Source organism: Gadus chalcogrammus, chromosome 5 (genome assembly GCF_026213295.1).
Source record: "Gadus chalcogrammus isolate NIFS_2021 chromosome 5, NIFS_Gcha_1.0, whole genome shotgun sequence".
Classification (NCBI taxonomy): domain Eukaryota; kingdom Metazoa; phylum Chordata; class Actinopteri; order Gadiformes; family Gadidae; genus Gadus; species Gadus chalcogrammus.
Window position 1 is genome coordinate 14,460,692 of NC_079416.1, and position 24,337 is coordinate 14,485,028.

A 24,337-nucleotide genomic window follows, 5' to 3' on the forward strand; every position below is an offset into this window, starting at 1 on the left:
CAAACAGAGCAGCCCATTGACTCTTTGTCACCAGGCTAACACGACAGCTAAGCCAGTGCTTAGCTAGCTCAGCCAGGCAGACACGATTCTGTCTGCTGGCTGAAACCTTCCTTGTTGTGCCCGGCTCGGAGTTCCCTTTCCCAAGGGCTCCACCGCCAAAGCCGGGCGGGGGAACGTGCTCAGGGAGGTGGAAGGGGTTTTGCATTGCCCTTATTGTCTGCCTCAAAGCGATATCCAACTCTGTAATATTCTGCTACTTGTGCGTGACTAGAACTCAGAGGCCCGCCTCCGCTTCAGTCATACTGGGTTAATTACGTTAACTTTGGAGGGATTCAAATGATTAATTATGACTGCGAAATAATGACACTCTCCGGAAGGCGGAAAGCTTACTTTTCTGCAATTGATGCGAGGCGTGCGTTTCATGAAAACGTAAGACTATACGAAGCAGCATTATCAAAAAGAGGAGGCCGACACAGACAGAAAGAGGAAATAAAGACAAAGTAATCAGAGTGAAACAGAGAGGGGGGGGGGGTAAAGAGACGATCACAAAGCTGAAGTAGAAGAAGGAAGGGGGTGGAGAGAGGGTGGTGAGTCCATCATGACCACCTCCTGCTCTCGGGGCCTGGAGAAGAAAGGCATTCCAGGATGATTGCATGTGGCAGAGACTGACAGATGAGGCGGTCCCCTTTGCCTCATTGTTCCAGTGGGGAATCATCTGCAGATGACAGCACGTCTGCTGGGGCCCGCGTTACTACGGAGGGCCTCCGTCCACCACAACAAGCACCCACACGGGTCTCGGTTGTGTTGCAAACCGCCCACTCTGCATTCTTAGGGCTACACAAACGCAGACAGACACTTTGTTTTTTGGATCCAAAAGAACACTTGTGATAGTGTGTAAAGAAATGTATCAGACACAAAAGCAGCAGGTCACTCCCTCACGGTCGCACCCACTGGTTCCTGGAGTATTCTGCCTAATAGCAGAGTCCCCTGACCCCTTCTGATCCCTGAAGCCTCCCAACCCTCAGAGTCGCACCAAGCAACCTGTCGGCCACAGACTGCGGAGATAAGCCAATAAGAAGGGTATCGGTGTGTGTGTAGCGTGTGTAGGCTTGTGTGTGTGTGTGTGTGTGTGTGTACCGTGTGTATGCATGAGTTCAACACGCTTACGACCTACAGCTTCATCCACACACACACACGTATAAGAAGCAAATCGATGCAAAAGTGAATCACCGACACGGTGATTCACTTCATGCCTCCACTGGGGCCACGCCCCCTTCCTCATTCTGACACTTTCAAAGTTAGCATATTTCCATTTGCTCTACTGCCTTAGGAAGCACAAAGCCAGGGAACATCCCTTTGTATGTTTTCTTTGAGGAAAGCAGGAAGTGCCAACACACACACACACACACACACACACACACACACACACACACACACGGTAGAGTTTACGCGCTGCCGCACTAAGTAATGATGTGTAGACGCGGTGCCAACCTCTCTCTGCGGGGTGCTGGTAGTAATGGCATACAGTGCATTAGTGCGATTGGAAAACGTCGCTCTCCGCCCTTCAGTCATCTTCCCCACACCTCCCCCCTCCACTCCTCTTCCCCCTCCACTCCTACCTCGCATGATTGGCTCCGCCTTTTAGACCCCAGCTTATCGGGGCCGGGGAGGGGGGGGGATGATGCAGCACTTGGTTGCACCGCAGGGGGTGGGGCGAACAGGGTTCAGTCCTGCCTTAGCCAGGGGCTCCCAAAGGAACAACGGTGGGCACGCGATGCACTGCATGACTGACAACGCTGGTGACAGGCTCCCCAGGTCTAGAGGAGACGCACACACTCACAAACGCCTCGTTCGTTTGCCCCCGTCCTGCTGAAGTAGTAGCAGCAGGACAGGGACCCAGGAGAGGGACCCAAGACAAGCCCTGCTGCCCAGCGGCTCGTCTCTGGACGGAGCCCTGCTCCACACAGCTCCTCATGCAGCAACATGTGGGTGAACAGAGGAGGAGCTCCTGCTCGGGGTCCACCGGCACGAGGCCCAGGCGCCCTGCAGGGACACCTGCAAGCGGTTCAGAACACATGGGTCGGATAAACCGCTCACACGCAGCCGCCCTCCACCAGCCCTGGAGGGAACTGGCTGGGCTGGAGAGGGGGAGTCCAGCTGATTATTAGCCACAGTAGCAGAGTGATTTCATACTGTCATTTCATACCGGTTATTTGCTAAAACACTGCTGAACACGGTGTATACTGCTGAACACGGTGTATACTGCTGAACACGGTGTATACTGCTGAACACGGTGTATACTGCTGAACACGGTGTATACTGCTGAACACGGTGTATACTGCTGAACACGGTGTATACTGCTGAACACGGTGTATACTGCACGGTGTACTGCTGAACACGGTGTATACTGCTGAACACGGTGTATACTGCACGGTGTACTGCTGAACACGGTGTATACTGCTGAACACGGTGTATACTGCTGAACACGGTGTATACTGCTGAACACGGTGTATACTGCACGGTGTACTGCTGAACACGGTGTGGTACAGACAGATTTAGAATCCCGCCTTAGAAGGTGCAGATTCACCAACGTGGTCCAGTGTGTGAAACGACTAAAGTCAATATTGAGCTGGTAGGGGGCAGAGGGGTTAGGGAGGGGGTGGGTTCTGAGAGGGCAGGAAAGAGAAAGGGATGGAGGGGGCGGTTCACTTATACTGTGGCCCATAAAACTGTTCGACACACTCTGTAGACTGTAGACGTCCCACCCAACCCCCACCTCGAGGTGAAGACCTGAGAGCCTCACAGGGGACTTGAGTGGAGGGACCACCACTCAATGTTGGGACAACGTCACCATTTCAACTTGAACGTTTCTCCCTCTGAGCATGGCCCTCGGTGTCACTGCATTGTGTTCCGGTCTCAGGACCCCTTCGGGAGCGTTCAGGGCTGCTGGAGAGAGCAGGCCTGGTAGTCTGGGGCCCGGCCGTTAACACCACCTGCCAGGGCTTACACTCACCGCGGGGGGGGGGACAGAGCCGGGGGCGGCTGTTTTAAAGAGCTAAAGAAAACAAACTTATGTCGTGCCCCCCCACACACACACACACACACACACACACACTGACTCCACCCCCACCCCCCCACACAAACTCCAACCCCTAGACACACAAACACACACACACACACACACACACACACTGACTCCACCCCCACCCCCCCACACAAACTCCAACCCCTAGACACACAAACACACACACACACACACACACACACACACACACACACACACACACACACACACACACATCCACCCCGACCCTCGTGCCTTCAACACCTCCGTCCCTATAACCCACGTTAAAGTGCGCGACTGAAGTTTATTGCGTTCTTTAGTATAATCAACCGACTTTCAAGTGCGATGAAAAGAGTGAGCAGCAAATCAACAACAGGGGTGAGGGGTGGGGGGGGGGGGGGGGGTAGTCAAATATAAAATACACACACACACATTCGATACTTACAGAGAACTGCAACTGGAGTTGATAAAAGTGACTTGATGCCTTTGTAAGAAAACTAAAAACGTGTGCGCTGTACTAAGAGGGAAGTATCAGATGAAGTGTGTAAAGCAGCGGGGGTCTGATGGAGGCAATGAGCACCAAATGTTCAGCGCTTTGAGGGGGAAGTCAAATCCTCAGACCTCCTGTTTGCTTTGTCTACCCTATTCTCTTCTTGCCCTGGCGCTGTTCTACTGACCTGTAAGGACCTCATGGGGGAATGTGTTCTTTGGTTACTGTCCGCTTCAAAGAGCCAGGGAGACATTTAACACAAACGACGCGCTTAAGTCTAGAAAATATCAACTTACACTGTGTGTGTGTGTGTGTGTGTGTGTGTGTGTGTGTGTGTGTGTGTGTGTGTGTGTGTGTGTGTGTGTGTGTGTGTGTGTGTGTGTCTTCAGCCTCAAAGGGAAAGCACGGGTCTTAAAAAGGAGTCATGTCATCTTGTCAGACCTTTCTAATAACCACAGAAATGTGGCTTACAGGACCTTAATGTTGGACGCTACAACCGGGACGAGGTGTGATTCATCTAAAAAGACGTAAGCCGCAGGCCCACATGGGACACACACACACATGTTCAAGACCAGTTCCCCAGTTCAGCTTTCTACTAGCAGACCCCGGTCCAGTCTAAGAGCTGCTGTGAAACGAACAGCATCTGGTGAGGAACCTCAGGAGAGTGGAAACATAAATATAATAAATAAGTTGCTTACATTATGGCCCCAGTAATACCGCAATCAGGTAACATCCGGTCATATAGTTCTTTGACTTGGATGGTGTACAAGTAAAGGTTTTCTAAAACAAAAATACCCATGAAAGGCAGCCGGGATGTAAGCACTTTACCAGGAGGAAGAGCTCACTGCTTTATTATTGGATTGGCGCATGCGGTCGCATATTTCATTTGGTAAACATTAGAAAAGTGAAAACACTCAAACCCAGCCAAAGCCCACCCTCAAACAAACACACTTTCCTCCTCCCTCTTCCTCCTCCTCCCAATCAGCCGAGGGAGACAAACAAATCAATGATTAGTTTATTAACGGAGAGCCACTCCCTCCTGGAGACCAGAGCTGGGACTCTCTGACGGGACGGGGTTTACATCCCCTCCCCTCCCCCCCCCCCCAAATCTTACCAGGCATGATGATGGAGCCCAGCCTGATCCCTCCCCTCTCACATCCACTCATCTGACTTTTGGACAGAAAGACACTTTGTTAAACGTTCCTAACCTGACTGACCTACTATAGTATGCACGGTGCACTGCTGAATGCAAAATACACTCAAGGACAGAGACGTCATAGTAAGAGTAATAAAATTACTCGGGCCAAACATCCCGTTTCAATTACAGTCTGTATTAAGATTTTAAGAAGACATGTTGAAGCCTCATTGGGTAGAGGTACAGCCCGCCCCCTTCACGCACACTGCTGACTGCTCGCTGAGCGGCTGAATGAACGCCCGCTTCTGCAAACTCGGGTCCCTCGGACCTCTGGGTCTGAGTGAGGGGGCTACGGTCGGGGCTAAGGCCGGGGCTGTGTGAATGCAGTCCTAAGCCCGCATGTGGCGCTGTGTTCAGATCCCCTGCCGGCCACCTGCTCCGGGCAGCAGCTGCCTGGCTGCAGCCGTTCCCGCCGGCAGCAGCGGCGAGAGGAATCTGGCGTGAGGAGGTCAGCCCCCTGGCCTGGGAACCGCTCCAGCACAAACACATGCTGGCTGGCTGACACGCCAATAAAGCCTTATGATGGTGGTGCTGGTGGTGGTGGTGGTGGTGGGCACACAGGGGCCGTCTCGCAGTCAGGGGAGGACAGGCTTTGAACCCCGGGCTTTTGGGCTTTGGGAGGAACAATGGATAGAGAACACAGGAGGAGCGATCGTCCACCAGGGAGTCGAGGAGATAAAAATAGAAGCCGTCTTGGTGCGTTCTGCCGGCGGTGCTCCGCCCACAAACCGTCAACAACTGATGGGGAGGAGAGTCATGTGTGAACCCGAGCCAGGAGATGTGCGATGATCCGTCTCCGGGCCGCAGACAGCAGCAGTCTGGGCCCGCAGCGGTTTTCCACAGAATCCTCAGAATACTCCAGACAATATGCCACACACACGCCAGCTCTCAGTACGGTTGGAACAGGGCCTTATCGTCGCACACAGCAGCCACGCCCGGCCCTCCATCGGATGAAAAATTAACAGCCTCATGCAAGAGCTAGGAGTAATGGTTTCATCCCACAAATTGAGTTGTGACAAGCCCCCAACCTACCCCCCCGCCATACCTTGATATAAATAATTCAACAGAGAGAAATGAGCAGAGTGGGGGGGCCCGGTGGGAGGGGGCCCCCAACACTGGAGGAGCTGAAGCGCCTCACCACGGGGGGCAGGGTCCACCAGTGAGCCAGTGTTGTGGGTTATTGTTGGTCTCTGGCCGGGCATGGAGAACTGGGAACGTTGAACAGTAAATCTGATGGATAATCACTCAGAGATCAAAGGGCCGAGGGCCGACAGTGGTTTCTATGCAACGGATCTCTGAGACTAAATTACAAGCATGCGACCTGCACCGCATGAAACACTAGAGGCAGGACATGAGAAAGAGTGATATCTGCCGGTAAACACATACAGCTGGAGCGTTGGTTACCATATTGACACCGGAGACATTTTGATTAATGTTTCCATGTTCGGACTCATATGGGGTTCATTTTATATTTGACGCTCGGAGTGGGCTGTTGCTGAAAGACACAGCCAATATCAACCCAGTCCTCCAGAGTGAATACAGTGGAAGATCCATTTATTGGCAGCAATGCTTTTGAGAAGAAAAATCAATAAACCAAAGTTTAGATCACCTGGGAATTCCACACAAAGAAGGTCTTGAGTTTATATTCTGAAGGCCAGTGTGGCACCGACTGAGTGGAACAGGAGACAGCTGGATAATGTGCATTTTTTCAACATCTCTGACATAATAGATACAAGAGACACAACAAGTCTCTGGAGAGGAGAGGGACCGTTCTCTGGGCTCGATATACCAAAGCAGAGTTCAAAAGGCCAGCTCCTCTCCCAGGCGTGTGGTGCTGTTGTACTGGTCCAACAGACCTATTGAGCCCCCACCTATTGAGCACCCCCTCACAAGACCTGATGCATCTCGAGTCACGTTGAGAAGCTCACATGAAATGTAAGAAGCTTCCCCATTCCATGACCTTCTGCCTTCATCAGAGGACGAGAGCAACAAAGGGGAACAGGGAGTAGCCATGTTTGGGTCAGGACAGTCCAAACATCCGACTTACTGGACAAACTGGTTTTATAGCTGTGGTTTTGAGAGGACGCGCCAACACGTCAAACGCAGTCATTAAGATGTTTCCGTCAATTTTAGAAGCCTTCCTAAAGCTAATGTGGTTATGTCAGATGTAATTTATTACGGGGATAAATAATTACACAATAGTTTGGTCCACCAAAGTTCCGACTGGTTTTATCCCATCGCCTGTCGATGCCTTCATGGAAACACCAGAGGGAGAGGTCAAAGGTCAGAGGTCCTCCTAAGTAAGGGAATTTGGCATCGAAACCGGATATTATTGGAATCTTAGATATGCTCTTAAAATGTGCTCTCCATTTTGGTATTCCATCCCTCAGGATTTAGGATCAGAACCTCAAAGTCGTTAGCCAAATACTCTGGGCCATCTGGGGTAACAGACTTCCCCGCTAATCGCAATCCACCGACAAATTAAAAACCTGCTTCTCCGAAAACTCTGGACACAGAGTCTCCGAACGCGAGTCCTTCCGCCCTGAGGCCAAAGACGGTCCATCACTGCCAAACATTGCCACCAAAATGACAACTGAATTTTGTAAGCGTTTTTACTTCGCTCAGATATTTCTTTGGCACTAAAAACGACCATTCCTTTGGTCGTCTTCGCTTTGGCACTAAGTGGGCGGAGACCGAAACACCACAGTTAACAATAACCTTTCTGTGCTCCTTTCCTTTAAAAATAGAGGCAGTCATCACAAAGTGAGGCCCGGGTGTAAAAGCCCTGGTTCATTGTGTGTGATGATCCAGCTTTCATTAATGACATACGTAGTAACATTTTGATAACAACTGGAGCATCGCTAACCTAAGAAATGGTCCATGACCTTCAGGTGGTGTTTGGACTTGTGAACATGTAACCAATCACGTTCAGGGCTACAATGGCCCTGGCTACAATGGCCCTGGCTACAATGGCCCTGGCTACAATGGCCCTGGCTACAATGGCCCTGGCTAGCTCTTAGGAAACACAAAGTTTACCCGAGCGAGCGGGAAAAGCACAAGAGCAAAGACAGCATTTGCACTCACAGAGTAATCATTTGTTTGCACAGATGTGTCATCATTGAGATCTAGATAGAAGTTCACCTTCTTTTGTTTTAATAAGTGGGTCGTTTTTTGGGGGGGGGGTGCAAAGTGTTTCCAACCACTATGAAATGGTGTGTTTGTGCTCAACTCTGACTTTAAACAATAGTTCTACATTGATGCATCAGGGACGCCTCATGTCCAGTCGACATGTTGCGCTCAGGGGAAATAATAACCTAGCAGTTGTCAGAAACCACAAAGAACTCCAGAAGAGGGGTGTCAGTAAGACGCCGCTCCCTGGCTGACGGTGTCCTCACCGTCAGCTCAGCAAATCTGCCATTCCGAGGTAAAAAGGGCATCTATAATACTGCTGCTTCAGTGGAATATAATACGTGTTCTCTTATTGAATAACCAATTCCTATGCAGAAAAATAAATGCGAAAGGAGGAAGCTATTATATCCTATACATAACATTATCCCTCTTGGGCCATTTCAAAATGTTATTTTTAACAAATTACGAAACATGACCAAAGGCCCTGAGACAACCAGACGGTGCAGATTCCTGCGGGTTTGATGTAGTGAATGAGAGCAGGAGAGAGGTTCCAGCCATAGCCAGCCAGACAATACACGGATGTGTTCCTGCTCCAGGCCGCTGCATGTGTGAGCGGGCCGACGGAGCGAAGTGAAGCAGGCCTGTTGTCCCAACAAGCTGCCTTGTGTTGGCTAGGGAGGATAGGTCAGCCTAAAAACAACAACACAGAAGAACAAAAGCTCCTGGCCGACTATATGGCCCCGTTCTCTGGACAACAATGGTGGACGCATACGAAGAGCTTGAGGACGGCCTCTTCCAACAAACCAGAAACCACCATTTCTTAGAATAAGGATATTAGCTATTTTATAAACTGAGGCTCTATGCATTTAAATGAGTCTCCTAATCTCTCAGACACAACAGTACACAGACTCTCAGACACAACAGACATGCTGTCGAAGGCCCAAGGACACCAGACATCTCCATGAACCAGTTCTCTTTCAGAAAGAGGAAGCTATGAGCACGTGGCTCTCCTCCGGTCCGCTGCACCTGTCCTCAGAGCAGGTGTGCAGCTGGCAGGCAAATGGAAAACAAAAGCCACAACCCTCACCAAGGTGCAAAGGATCAGAGCGCTTATGGTAAACCTGACATTGAGCCGGGGCGTGGATTAGTGGAGCAACACTGACGTTATGACCAGGAGCTCAGAGCCATTCTCATTGTGTTGCTTTACAAGTAAATGGTAAATGGACTGCATTTATACAGCACTTTTATAACCGGGGGCCACTCACAGTGCTTTACAATATTGCCTAATATTCACCCAATAATGTACACACTGAAGGCGGTATTAACCATGGAGGGCAAGGGAGCAGTTAGGGTAAGGTGCCTTGCTCAGGGGCACATCGGCCCTCAACTAGGAGGAGTCGGGGATCGAACTAGCAACCTTCTGGTTACCAGCCAACCCGCTCTACCTCCTGAGCCGCATGCCGCCCAATGTAATAACTATACCATTTAGATATTCTCTTTAACTATGACAAATAAACAACCACATGGAACTCGAGCCGCTGCTTATAACGGAGGAGAAGAACCAGAGACAGTTTATACAACTTGTACGTGCTTTGGTCATATATTCCCCCTGCCAACAAACCCATTTCAACTGAATGGACATGGAGGGAGAAAGCTCTTCCATCTTGGCACACGAAGTGTGTGTGTGTGTGTGTGTGTGTGTGTGTGTGTGTGTGTGTGTGTGTGTGTGTGTGTGTGTGTGTGTGTGTGTGTGTGTGTGTGTGTGTGGGTCTGTATGGGGGGGGGGGTCTTTAACATGGACGGATGGAGGAGGGCACCCTAAAAAAGCGGAAGTGTCCTTCCTGATAACGACCTGAGAGGCAGAGGGACTGTAACAGACTACTCCCGCAGCATAGGTGGGAAGAAGAGTAAACTGGGTCAAGAACATTGAGCATCTATTCCTGTATCTTTTGAAACAGGGCTGCAACTATTCTCGCAAACAAAGGTATACGATTAATCCTGGGCAGTAAACAATGATGAGATTACATCTATAGATGAATGGATGATTTAAGAAATACCGATATTCCTAAATGAAGACCTTTTATACTAGTCAAAGCCCACTTGGTAGGCTACCTATATTGCAAATTTCATCCTGAACTACAACATGTCGTCTTTGACATTAAATAGACTATATTTATGAGAAAAAAAAATCAACCGTGTAAGTGTTACCAATCTAAAACACATCACCGTACCGTTAGTTACACACTAAAAAAAAAAAAAAAGCTGATGCTTTAACACACACACACACACACACACACACACACACACACACACACACACACACACACACACACACACACACACACACACACACACACACACACACACACACACACACACACACACACACACACTCACTCACTCACTCACTCACCTCCTCAAGAGCAGCCACCGTGTTCCTACAGTGGGACATTCGGGTGGTGAAGTTGGAGGCGGTCGGCGCCTTATAATCTTCATTTGTCTCCGTCACGAACTCCGAAACTGTTATCTGGTCCGGCATTATTAATCCTTTATGGTAGAAAGTGTTGCGGTTCGATTCGGCTGGTTATACCGCTGTCAAGGGCTCCGATAGAAACACAAAAGTTCACGACGAAAGAGTGTCATAAGAAGCTTCAAAGTGAACCATAGCTCCTCATCTGTCCGTCATTCCGCTGGTCGGACCACAACAAAACAATCCCGTCCACAGTGCTGCACGCTGGCTCCTGGTGGCTCCTGCTGGCTCCTGGTGGCTCTTGGTGGCTCCTGGTGGCTCGGTGCGCCCCGCTGGTAGGCTGGTGGATCTTAATTAAGATCTCATTAAGTCCACACACGGCAGAGCAGATCGGATACCGTCTCTGAAAAGGTCCGTTTCATCCGCCAACGGTGCGTGATCTTCTTCGGTGTAAAGAGGGGTAACTTCTGTAGCGAGGCTCGTGCCTTGGAAACACGACTAGGCGTTTCAACCGGAGCGCAGAAACTGACAAAGCTGGAGGAGGAGATTTCATGGATGTGCACTGGCCAATGGGAGAGACCTGCTGGTGCCATCGGGCCAATTAGAGTCCACGGGAGGCGTGACCGCTGTCTTGATTCCAGCCGCACCGAGACTTCTTTTTTTAAGGTGGAGAAGGGAGTTGGGCCAACAAAGAAAGACTGTCAGACGATTCAGAAATATCAAAGAGAAGTTTATGTTGCAAATTTGCTTTCTTCGGGCTGTTGTAGTTACTCTATTAAGTTAAACACAGAGAACAGCCGAAAGGCCTATGATGTTTATTACTAGTTGGCCTAGCATGCATCATAGATTGATGTGTACAGTATGTGTGTAGTAGCCTATCAAAAGTACACAAAAACATGTGTAATAAAAAAGCACATTAATAAAATGCATTTGATGAATACTCCGATGTAGCTTTACCGTTAAACAGATACAGTCTCTGGATCTGTATTGGCATTTACTTAGAAGATTAGCTGAAAGCCTTACACACAAATGTGTGTGTGTGTGTGTGTGTGTGTGTGTGTGTGTGTGTGTGTGTGTGTGTGTGTGTGTGTGTGTGTGTGTGTGTGTGTGTGTGTGTGTGTGTGTGTGTGTGTGTGTGTGTGTGTGTGTGTGTCTTTGTGTGTGTGTGTGTGGGTGTGGGTGTATGAGTGCTTGTATGCGTGTATGCATGCATGCTTGTGTGCGTGTGTGTGTGCGTTTGTACATGATCGGATACTGAGATAGATTTTCTGATAAACCTTAATAGGGTCTGGACCCACTCTGTCTCATGTCCGTCCCCAGACTAGAAACTCTATCTGATTGAGCCTAGGAACCTGCTTTCAAAACCAGAGATTTGGAAAATAATCCAGAATGCTATAAAACAATGTGTTTCCTTCAGTGTGGACGAAATGCATTCCTCTACCGACCTCCAGCCTGGAGAGGAAAGTGTAAAGTAAACAGTAAACAGTAAACACTGATAAGCTGGTATGATTACAGTATGGAATTTTACCCTGCTGTACGTTACCTGTGATGGATCCAACCGTCACCCCTCACCAGACAGAGAGTGTACAGCAGATCATCGTTAGTGTAATTAGCGTGGCATCCTTCTTATCTACAGGAGACGTTGTTGTAACTAACTGGAGCTGAGTTGCCATGGTAATGTCACACGAGAAAACACCCAATTTGTCTTTATAGGGCAAGGACCAAAATAGACGATGAGGTCGTCCTGCGTCTTACTTAAGTCCCACAAGGGAGAAAAAAGAGAGGGAGGGAGAGGGAGAGAGAGAGAGAGATGATAAAATATTCTATCATTAGCGTCTGAGATTTGGAAAGATCTCGACTCTCAGCTCTCACACCTGGAGATTTGGTCGCCATGCACTAGACGTACTGACACTCTCTGCTAACTCTCTCTCTCCCTTTCCCTCTCCTGCTCTCTCTCCCTCACTCTCTCTCTCCCTTTCTCTCTCTCGCTCTCTCCCCCTCCCCCCCCCCCCCCCCCCCCTCTCTCTCTCTCTCTCTCTCTCTCTCTCTCTCTCTCGCTCTCTCTCTCTCTCCCCCTCCCCCTCTCTCTCTCATGTGTGTTATTTCGGTGCTTTGTATAGGAACAATAAAGAATTCTGCTGACGTGGTGCAGTTCATGGGGGCCAGACGGAGCCCCCTCTGGTATAAATAGAGCGTCTGTGGTCAACAGGGGCCAGAGCTCTTGGTAGAGTCAACACGATCTCTTCCAGGGCATCAGCACTGCTGATAATATGGGGTCTTCTGTCTCAGGTGAAGCCGGGCTGATCTGGGAGCAACTCCTCCATGCAGGAGGATGTGAACACGCTGCCTGCCGCTGAACATCTGTTCCCATGAGGCAGAGGGGCTTAAGCCTGGGGATACATTTCATTACCTCACATAAGACGCCCATAGCACTGCCTGACAGGCCTGAGTAGGACCCAACGGCTTATCTTCTTAATATCCGGACAATACATAATATAAAAGACTTAAGCTTGGCTTTGAGGGATGATTCATTATCTTTGTATTAATAATTGTGTATTATTTAATTATTTAATCACTGCATTGACAATGATTGGACTTCATCCAAGTTCTTCAGCCAGATGCCTGTTTTGGATTTAATAAAGCCTCTCGCTTTCTATTGAACCTCCCTGGAATGGGTCGCCATGCGTGTGGAAATGTAACTCAAGGTAACCAGGAAATGCAAAGATATTGGTTGGATTAAAACATATGCCGTCATTAAAAATCGCTACTGAAAAGCATGCATTCTAAAAAAGCATGTATTACATCATATAACCCAGTACAGAACATAAGAGATAAGAGACTAAAAGCAACAATGCCAATATAATACTGAAGCAGCAATGTATTCGATGAAACAGATTCATTTAGCCCACTTTCTAGGTGTCTGTCTGACATCATCACCTTTGCATGACGATAGATTTGAATAAACACTGATGGTCTATCCTAGTTTCCCTTCCTGGTTTACATCCTTATATCCTCTATTTAACATGTTCTCTGTCTAGTGCCTCAATTTATAGGTAAAAGCGAGCATACAGAGTTGAAACATCTCATTGTTTCAACTTTAGGTCATCTCTTACTCAAACACAAGCAGCTACTGAGAGACATTAGCTTATATTTCTCTTGAAAAGCAACACAAGAGCCTCTTGCAATGTGTGTAATGTGATCATATTAAGTAAAAAAGTATGAACATTTGCCTCGTGAATGCATCGCTTGTTCAGATGAATCTGAACTAACGTCTACAACGGTTTCATTGGCTCGTTGGTGCCCACATGTGATTGGAAACAGGCTGCTCCAACGGGGGCATGAGGTAGGGGACCACGACTCACTCTTTCCCTCCAACATGACATCATGATTGTGCAACAGGTGGAATGGGAACACAAGTGGGCTTCTTATACAGCCTTCAACACACTTGGTTGAGGGGATGAATACGGCCCTTGTTGAAACCCTTGAGCACCAACTCTCACTTATGCAATTCGGCATCCTATTTTGAACATAGGAATACATTTGGGATGAATATTATATATAGGTTGACGGGTTTTATCTGCAGAACCAGAGAAATGCACCAGAGCTGCGATGAGGTCTCTGTGTGGCCCTGAACCGCAGATAAAGAGGCTGAGGAGTGGAGGAGGGGGTCAGGGACGTAGACAAGAAGAGGAGAAGGAGAAGGAGGAGGAGGGAGTCAGGGATGCAGACAGGAGGAGGAGGATGAGGAGTGGAGGAGGGAGTCAGGGACACAGACAGGAGGAGGAGGAGGAGGAGGAGGAGGAGGAGGAGGAGGAGGAGGAGGAGGGGGGATTCAGGGATGCAGACAGGAGGAGGAGGAGGAGGAGGAGGAGGAGGAGGAGGAGGAGGAGGAGGAGGAGGAGGAGGAGGAGGAGGGGGGATTCAGGGATGCAGACAGGAGGAGGAGGAGGAGGAGGAGGAGGAGGAGGAGGAGGAGGAGGAGGAGGGGGGATTCAGGGATGCAGACAGGAGGAGGAGGAGGAGGAGGAGGAGGAGGAGGAGGAGGAGGAGGAGGAGGAGGAGGAGGAGGAGGGGGGATTCAGGGATGCAGACAGGAGGAGAAGGGGGAGGAGGAGGGGAGGTGGTGACACAGACAGGAGGCGGAGGTTGAAGGGCCAATCAGCCCAGGGGAGCCAGTGCCCAGAGAGGGCGGGCGGTCAGCCGGAGCCAGCCTACTCTTTTCTCACCAGATAGAGGAGTCTGACCCTGGTTCTGCTGGGAAATGCACCCAGACTATTCAGCAGCAGTACCGGAGCACTGGGATCTCCCCGCTGTGTAAATACACTCGCTTTGCAGAGGTCACATGACCGGAGCGAGCTCAGCCGGGGACGTGCCCTGAATTGACAATATGGCATGATATGGTATATTTACATTTACCGCATTTAGCAGACGCTTTTATCCAAAGCGACTTACAATAAGAAAGAGAATCAACAATATATCACTGTTGGTACAGTAAGGATGTTGATAGAACCAAGTGCCAAGCACTAACAATTGCTAGGTTAACTCATTCCCTGTATAAAACAAAGATAGCTAGGATAAGATGCTACACGATGCTGAGTAAAAAAATGTAAGTGCAAGGACATACAGCATACAATAAGTCCGTAATAGGGGTGTGGGGGGGCATATGACTTTATGACATTTGTACATCTTGAATTAGAGCTCTTATTTGAGCTTCTTCATGTCTAGGGAGGCCATCAGGAACTCATTTAGCATGTGTTTCCTGGCCTGAAATAGGGACCAGCTGTTTGCTCATCGAACAGCAACAACATTGCACAGACCAATTGTATTGGTCTGTGCGATGTTTAGTATGTGCAACCCTGCATCTTATGTGATGTGAATGTGAGTATTGACTATAGGCACTAATTCCTGTCTTTAAATATGTTATTTATTTTATATTGTATTCTAAGATAATTTAACTAGCAGGTCATGTCACACCAATGAGATGTGCGCAATGGAAAACTCACAATATAATCCTCAAGCGGATTATATTGACAATCTAGAGGCCAATAACATACATGCAATGCAATGAGAAGAAATAGCATAACATCCAACACTTTCTTCTCCATCCTATGATTATTACAAGACAGCCTTCACTGCAGCAAGCGGCTCTCCAGTAAGTTATTTGTCTGAACTAGCGTGTGACTGAAGAGGCGCCGTTCTGCCCTGGGACGTCCAACGCCCGTCCTCCTATGAGGCCTTCTGCTTACGTTTCCATCTACTACTCCTTCCATCTACTACTCCTTCAAACCTTCGACCCACATGGAAAGAGAAAGGATTCACGTATGCAGACATGAAGAAACACTTCCCAGAGTCAGTTAACCAGCACTTAACCCCGTACTCGTGGGTTTGCTAATATCATCTTGCGGATCTCAACGTGCGTCCACGTGGGGGGACGACGACGACACTGGGAAGGCTTTCAGTGGGAATGCAGGGCATTGGATCTGCTAACAATGTGATCGTGCATGGACTGGAGAGTTGAAGGGCTACGCTTTAGATCGCATGATCTAAACTCAGCAGGATGAACAGTCCTCTTCCTCCGACAGAGGTCTTGGAGCTCGGCTGTTGGACACATCCAGGCGCTACGAGGCGTGGCTCAAAGTCTCTGTGCTCTGTGAGGTAGACTCTCAATCTGCTGCATATTGCTACAGCTCGCATCCAATGTCAAGGTCATGACAACTTGTTTATGCTATCCGGACTCACAAAGTGTTCACATTATCATTGATTATTATCATTGAATACCTTATTTATTCACAATTGTATTTATTTGTATTTAAAATCGTATTCACAGACAGTGACCCCAGGAGGGTTCAGGAGTTCCTCAAATGAAAGCTAAAAAAAAAGAAAGAAAATGAGGACAAACAAAAAAGAAACCAAAAGAAAAAGAAAAACATTGTGGTTAAATAAAACCAGCTGCACCGAATGAAGAGAGACGGCCAGTAACCTGGAGACTCAAACCGGCACACTAATACAGTATATACTATATAGTAGTATACTCCTTTGTAGCCAAATCCAACCTATCTCCTTTAGAGTCTGCATTGAAGTAAGATGAGGGAATGACGACTGGAGGACTCTTGTTAACAGTCGGGTCACATAGCGGCGGACTGTGGACGGGATGTGCCATTCCTCTATTCAGCTACGCAGGACCTTGTGTTCAGCTGGCGCTACAGCAGTCAGGCTCTCTGTGGGCTACACAGACATTGTCTGTCCTGCAGCCAATTTCTTGGGGAAGTTATAAAAAAAAAAAAATGTGGGCCCTCGACAAGAGGAGACGGGAAAGAACACACACCTCAACACCGCCTTCATCATCCCTGATGATGAAGGCGTTCAAGAAGAGGAGTCTTTTACCCCCCTTGCGCACTTATTTTATGTTGTATGCCTGGCACTAGATGTACACACAAATTGTATGTTGTTCGTCCTTGTATTTAAAAATAGCATTTAGCATTGGGTAGCATCGTATCCTAGCTATCTTTGTTGTTTACAGGGAATGGGTTAAGCTCGTGATTGTTAGTGCTTGACACTAGTTTCTATGAACATCCTTACTGTAACAACAGCGAGATATTGTTCCTCTTTCTTCTGAGAAATGTATAATTATAAGTCGCCTTGGATAAAAGCGTCTACTAAATGCCCTAAATGTAAATGTTAATATTAGTGCTCATCTTGTTGGCCACGCTGTGGCCTTCCAGCCCTGTCAGTCACTTCACAGAGCTGACCTTGTAAAGCCAGCCCCCTGACAATCCTATGAACTCCCGAAGTCACTACCGTATCTCACCACCACTGCTGGAGGTGGTGATGCCCACCCTGGTTTCCCATTGGTTACGGTTACACACATGTGACGACTAACTGCAGTCATCTGAACGGCAAGAATCCATCCTCACGCAGGGAGGTCAAGGGGGATGGAAGTGTCTCTCAAGGGTGTTTGTAGTTTTGTCGTTTCAGCTGTGCTTTCAGCTCCGATGGTAACCATGACGACCTCCTTGAACCGCCACCACGATGCTGACTGCTAAGTGTGCAGCACTAGAGTGTTAAGGAGGGCAGCCACCAAGTGTAGAACAGTTGAGTGTGTTCACCATTTTTTGTGAACTCGGATGAATATGTGTGGTGTATGTGGTCTGGTGATCAGTCACAGCATAGAGGGAGATTAGTCTCACTCTATCACAGCATAGAGGGAGACTAGTCTATTGTCCTTCATCGACCTGAATACTTCTTGACATTGAAATGCATGCTTGGTGTTTGCTGACCTGGAACAGGTCACAGGTTGAGGACAATACCGGGACCTTGCAGTACCCCGCGGTACACAGCTGTCTGTAGGAGCACTGTAGACTATAAGGACGTTTTCCGGATGATATACATCGGAGGATTGGTGGAAACGTTGAAAAACAAATCCATCCGCATCCCGGATTAATCTAGAGATCAGGTCAGGGACGCATTGGGCCGGATGAGACTGATGCTCTGATAAAGCAATGCTCCAACGGTTTATTGATCCATTGCTAGAGTCACCTTGAACAGAAGGCCCGTATCAGAGATTATCTACGTCCCTGATCCGAATATATTCAAAGCATTAACAAGGCCAACCCGGTGACACCTTCAAATAACAGCGAATAAACACCTTGCATTTTAAATAAAATGGTTTTCTGTCCAAATACCTCAAATTTCTCCTGTTTAGTCGTTTTCCGCTAAGAAACTTTAAAGAGAATACATGTCATTAATGAGCACCCCAAACACCCAAACCTCTACACTATCATGCCTCCCTGATTTAGTATTTAGTCATTCCTGAGCTGAAATCACTGTAGTAAACATATACCTATACTGAAACAGTATAGGTATAAGTACAATACTTGCAATGCGAATAGTTTAGTTTAAGCATGATTACTAATAGTGCTTATGGTGAAATACCTTATTAGCGCAAGAAAATGGAGGGGCTTCCTTAAATCCAGCCATGCTGCCCCCGCTCTCTCATCACCCCGACCCCCTATCGCACCCCCTCACCACTTCCCCGCCAACCAAGCCTCTATTGTGTGGTCACTTTGCATGCTGCAATGGTTCACTCTGCCAGCACGGCTAAACTTTTGTGTCCGGGCCATGGAGGGCTTATCCGAGGCTCTTAGCACATGGGCAACATCAGGGAAAGGACTTCAGTAGGCCTACATCTTTTATGGATTTCTGTTTCGCGCTCTGGATATGGGTCAATCTGCTTTAAATGTTTTTTTTATTTTTTATTCTATGAAGTGAAAAGGGAAAGAACGTAATCATAAACCTTTGTGGAATTAGTGTGTAACCATTTAGATAAAGAAGGAAGGAGAGAATTGCATTTTCAAGTAGAGAGAGAGAGAGAGAGAGACGTGGGGGGGGGGGGATGAGAGAAAGAGAGAGAGGGGCTGAAAGTGAGTATTAGTGAATGTGGTGGGGAGGAGAAAGCCTCATTTCTGACTGAAGTGAGACTCAAATGATCGCCCCTCCCTCCAGCCTCGCACTGGAGGGGGAAGAGAGAGAACAATGAGTTGGGAGGGCTTGTGTTTCTGCCACATAAATAGACGCGGTGGAGGATTGCTCTCAGAATGTGTCCTCAGTGAGGGGAGTGGAAGGGTGTGGATTTCATAACTGAGCGGTTTCAAAATCCATCTCATTAACTCTTCTCTCCTCCTTCTCCTCACTCTCCTTCTCCTGCTTCCTCCTTTCCTCCCCTCTTCTCTCCTCTCCTCCTGCTCTCTCCTCTCCTCCCCTCTTTCTTCTCCTTCCCCTCTCTCTCCTCTCCTTCCCTCTTCTCCCCTATCTCCTCTCTTCTCTTTCTCTTATCTCTCCAGCTCTCTCCTCTCCTTCCCTCCCCTTACCTCGCCGTGTCTCTTTTCTCGTTATATTTTTTCCTCCATTCTTTCCTTTTCTCCTACTCTCTTCCTTCCTCCTCTCTATTACCTATATTCTCCACATCCTCTAATTCCTCTGATGTCTTCCAGCTCATCCCTCCCCCTGAATCATGACAGAGTGACTTCAAACACCACGTCCTGTCATGTCACCCCCTCAGGATTGGTTAAAATAAAGAAAATAAGGGGCTGGATGGATCTGGCACCGCGGTGATATCCACTGAAAGGCATTACCTCATCGGCCACTGGCTGCAGGTTAGTGGGAGCAGCGTCTCAGAGTGAAGGCACCAGCAGAGGAAAGCCCCGGGGAGTGAAACAACACCATTAGGAAGTCTGAGTTCCTGTTTGCTCAGGAAGCATTCTCCGTCTCTGCAGGCGTTGTCAACGGAAGATGGGAAGGAAAGGAGAGGAGTTGGGGGAGGAGGGAAGGAGGGGGGATGGGGAGGAGGGGAAGGGGGAGGGGGGAGGAGGGGAGGAGGGGGGGAGGAGAGGAGTAGGAGGAGGGGGGGGGGGGGGGGGGGGGAAGGAGAGGAGTGGGAAGGAGGGGAAGGGGGGGGGGGGGGGGGGGAGAACGCTACAGAGCGGTGATGTACCCGACGCTGTTGTTTTCTTCTCAGCTTTGTAGATGAACACAGCACATTAGTGTTAGTCTTAGACAAATTTTTCTGGAAACTTTATTGGGAAATGTCAGCCTGATCCGATGGCACAAAGACACTTCTTGTCTCCGCTCAGAAACAGAAGGAGAGGCCGCCTACCCCCAGTGGGATTAAAGTAAAGACCTGTGATATATGGACTGTCTCAGGGCTTATGCACCCTAGGGATACGGCTAGTCCGCTACGGTCCATCACCTGCCTCATAGTGACACGACCCCCGGAGGAATACATTAAAGAGAGACAGACAGAGAGGGAGAGAGAGTGTAATCCAGGACATCCCCATTCTAAAATCCAAACAGTTGATTGGAGTTCCTCTCCTGTTCTTTGTCCTGTCCTAGCTCCCTGGAGACTGGTCTTCATTAGGAGTCACCTGGTTAGAGCAAAATGAGAATCGGAGCAATAAACGTTGTCCTCACAACACAAGCATGACGACCCCCTCACCTTTTGCATGATGGAGAACACCATCAGCGTGTGAGTTTACTGTCATCATCCCAAAAGATTCCTTGGATGCATGCCCCTTGTTTAGCTGATTCTTTGGTCATGCATGCTTGATGAAGTAAGGATTGAAATATATCTATTGAGTCATTCTTTGAGGAAAACCATTCGCTGAATTTAGACATCATCCATCCTTAAAATAATATCACTCAATAATACTTCTTATTTTTATATATTGTGTAGACAAACACACATGCTTTCAAATAAAGTGCTTTCTACGTGCACGCACGCACACACACACACACACACACACACACACACACACACACACACACACACACACACACACACACACACACACACACACACGTGGTTATAAATCCCTTTTTCACAATCAGTGAAATCTCTCTCTCCTGTCTTTCACTGTACACACACACACACATAAATAGATAAATGGAACATGCAATAATGTCTACGTCTTTGTGTTGTATTACATTTACAATGCAACACACACACACGCGCACACACACACACACACACACACACACACACACACACACACACACACACACACACACACACACACACACACACACACACACACACACACACACACACACACACACAAAATGCTCCCCTCTTGGTAGAATTAATTGCCCCCCCCTCCATATTTTATCAGTTCATATTCTATATTCTTCAATTCACTAAAATCAGGAGGTCGGAAATATAAATGATCACACATCAGCAGTTCAGGACTCTCTGCTTGTGAGCAGCGCCCTCTGCTGTTGACTGTGCCTCGTTGCAGTCCACACCCGAACCAAACGGGGGGAAGGGGAAGTCTGCGGACCGCATGACGGCCTGATTCCACCGGACGCGTTACACCGGGATTCCACCGGACGCGTTACGGCAACGTTACGGCTGCGGCACGTCTTGGCCGCGACTTTGGCCGTTTCTCAATTCGTAGCACGCGTACTACGGACTCGATGACTTGCTAGCACGTACTTGGCAAGTCTGTACTTCAAGCACATACTTGCGAGCACGCGAGTACGTACCTGCAATTGGAACAGCAGCGGACTCGATGACGTCACCACCTCTGCTCGTCCGTTAACTGTGCTACGGCCTCATTTAGGCATATACTACTGAACAATATAAACAAATTATATAAAACAAAATCCCAGCCTCTTTCATTTTCAAATAGTATGTAAATATTCTGAATGAATAACAATTGAAAAGATATGAGTGTCCTGTCATGTGTATAAGCTATACACACACACGACCTTACATATATATATTTATATATTATTATTATTATATTAGGCCTATATATTATATATTATATAAATATATATATAAGTTAAGAGTAACTTAAGCTACAGTTGTAACTTGTGCGTCTTCTCCATATTGTCCGCCCTCGTACTGCTGCGAGTGCGAAATGCATCCTGGGATTTATAGCGGGAGCAAGCACACACGAGCCACCTCCGATGCATGCTCGGTGAAACGGCGATATCGAGCACGCATCCAGAACACTTCCGGGTTTTACGACAGTACTCGCTTGATGCGTGCTTCGAATTGGAACAGTGCTCGGGCAACGACTGATGACGTTTCACGAGTCCACGAGCACACGAGCACGCACAAGTACGCGAATTGAGAAACGGCTTTTGCCCTGCTTGCATTTCCACCGGGCGCGTTACGGCAGCGCAACGCTGCCTTGCGAGCCAGCCGTATTCACGCGAGATCACGAGATCCCGCGATAATCCTAAACCTAATGTAGGCCTACTCACCTTCCACTCCCAAAACTACTGCAATTAAATGCCAGGCTTTGTCCTTTCTGACATTGTTCTTATAAAAAGGATGATTTGAGACCCTTTGATTGATTGACTGCTGACCTGGTGCCACCGGTCATGACGTAATAATGTTGGTGTTTTATTTGTGTTTTATTTTGAAAATTGAGCGGAATGCTCTATGGCTTTTACTTTTTCACTTCCTGCCCTGATCGATCTGCGCTGTTGAAATTGACGCGGTTCAGCAGCGGCTCGCGGCAAAAATAGGAATGCTACGGAATGATAGCGCTGCGGCGCGGCACGCCGCTCCTGGGACGCTGCTGAGACGTTCCGCAGCCGCGCCCGGTGGAAATGGTCTCATTGATTAGAGTGGAACCTATCTGCTGCGGTGACCGCGGCCAAGACGTGCCGCTGCCGTAACGTTGCCGTACGCGTCCGGTGGAATCAGGCCGTCACGGTCCATGTGAGAGTTAGCAGCTCTGTACCAACTATTCTATAGCTCTGATCTCAGAAGCAAAAAACGCATTTTGATACTGTAGGCTGTAATCACTACAATACAGGAAGAAATGTGAACAACCATCTTTGTAAAGGTCAATGCTAATCACCAGCATAGGATTTTTATTTGAATGTGCTGACAGGAGACCTGAAGGCATATTGCACAAATGAATATAAGAATATGATCAAAGTCTTCAGAACAAATCATTCCATTAATAGAAAAATAAAACGGGCATATCAATTATTTGGCCAAATCAAATAAACCTACTGCCTATCCCTTGTCACACTTCCCCAACAAGCTTTAAAACGTCCGTTATATTTTCCCATAGAGATAAATGACTGGATTACAATATGCCTGATGCGATGACTTTATAAAAGCCAAAGGGATATGAGCTGTTGGCCAATGCACAAAACAGTCCCAGTGAGTAAAACCATCAATGCTTTGAGTGGATGTGCGGAATCAATTTACTTCATAAATACCCGACATGTGGATCTGTAGTGTCTCGGATTGGGCTGATGCATCCTCAAATACCCAGTAGCACCATTTAACATAAATGCACTCACCCTCGAACACAACGCAAAAACAAAATAACATACATTGTCTTGCTGTGTTGGACAATGTGTATAACTGACAGTTTACAGAGATGTAAAGGCCAACTCTGAATGTTACTAAAACTAGAATACCCCGTGTAGTCTATACAATAGACCCAGTGAACTCCCATCTCATCTCATGTTATTAGTTCCCTTTCTTCAAACTGAACACAATGGAAACAGCAATCACGACCAGGACCCCCACCGCCATCTCGAGGATCTTGTCCAACTTCCACTCGTGTATATCCGACTCCTTCTTTCGCATCATCTCCTCTTTGCGCACCTGCACTTCTCTCTGTTTCTGCAGCTGCCCCCCGTAGTGCGACTTGATAAACTTATCGAAGTCGAATATCTTCTGGCTCTCCGTCCCCAGCACGGAGGTACGGGACGTGGGTTGCGGTTTGGTGGAGCTGCTCGTCTCCTTGGCCGACGGTCTGGAGGAGCCCACCAGGTCCGAGTGGCTCAGAATGCCTCGGTCGTACTTCTTTTTCAGCCCCTGGTTCCCCAGCACATTATAGGCCTCGCTGATGTCCGAGAAGAGGCGCGTCGCCTCCTCGCTGCCCGCGTTCTTGTCCGGGTGGAACTTGAAGGACTGCTTGTAGTAGGCGGTCTTGATCTGGGAGTGTGTGGCGCCGGGAGACACCTCCAGCACCTCGTAGTAGCCCGTCTTGGTTTTGTGCAGAGGTGTACTGTTGTTACCGCTGTAGGCCCTGACGAGATGGACCTCAGGTCCCCAAAGGTCCCCCAGAAATCCCCGATCTCCACGCGTCATTCTGTCGACCCATGACCTTTTCGAAGGTTTAGATTTAGTCCAACATCTGAGCCGGGAGCTTCTCAGGAACTTTTCTGCTGTTGCATAACCCGCCGGCTGACCTGCAGCGGTCACCTCCTCGGGAGGCGGACCGCTGTCTGAGGGACCATCTCCCCTCCAACAAGCTCTCGATGAAGACCAGACGGAGAGCGCGTCTCTGCGGGGACAACCGTCCTCGATCAGGAGAGAACCGCTACATGTTTGGTGTGAAAGGTGCACGGCTCTCCTCCCGATGTAAGACCTCACCAGGGCCATGTTGATTACGTGGGCCAGGCCGCACTGTTTACTTCCGGTTAGCACCCATCATCAGGTCCGCTTCAGCGCCC

General features: G+C 48.4%; 2 protein-coding genes across 4 annotated transcripts in view; both read right to left on the reverse strand.

Annotated features, from left to right (window-relative positions):
• Positions 1-10,856, reverse strand: part of LOC130382594 (arf-GAP with SH3 domain, ANK repeat and PH domain-containing protein 2-like) — a 48,173-nt gene extending 37,317 nt beyond the window's left edge. For all 3 annotated transcript variants that reach the window (XM_056590431.1, XM_056590430.1, XM_056590429.1), the window contains exon 1: positions 10,292-10,856. In XM_056590431.1, the coding sequence (XP_056446406.1) occupies positions 10,292-10,417 (126 nt within the window). In that variant the 5' untranslated portion in view covers positions 10,418-10,856. The remainder of the gene's footprint in view (positions 1-10,291) is intronic.
• An 11,776-nt stretch (positions 10,857-22,632) lies between these two features.
• Positions 22,633-24,333, reverse strand: LOC130382596 (chaperone protein DnaJ-like). Its single transcript, XM_056590436.1, has one exon. It carries the CDS (start codon positions 24,264-24,266, stop codon positions 23,346-23,348), a length of 921 nt encoding a protein of 306 aa, XP_056446411.1. The 5' UTR covers positions 24,267-24,333; the 3' UTR covers positions 22,633-23,345.
• Positions 24,334-24,337: the final 4 nt, after the last annotated feature.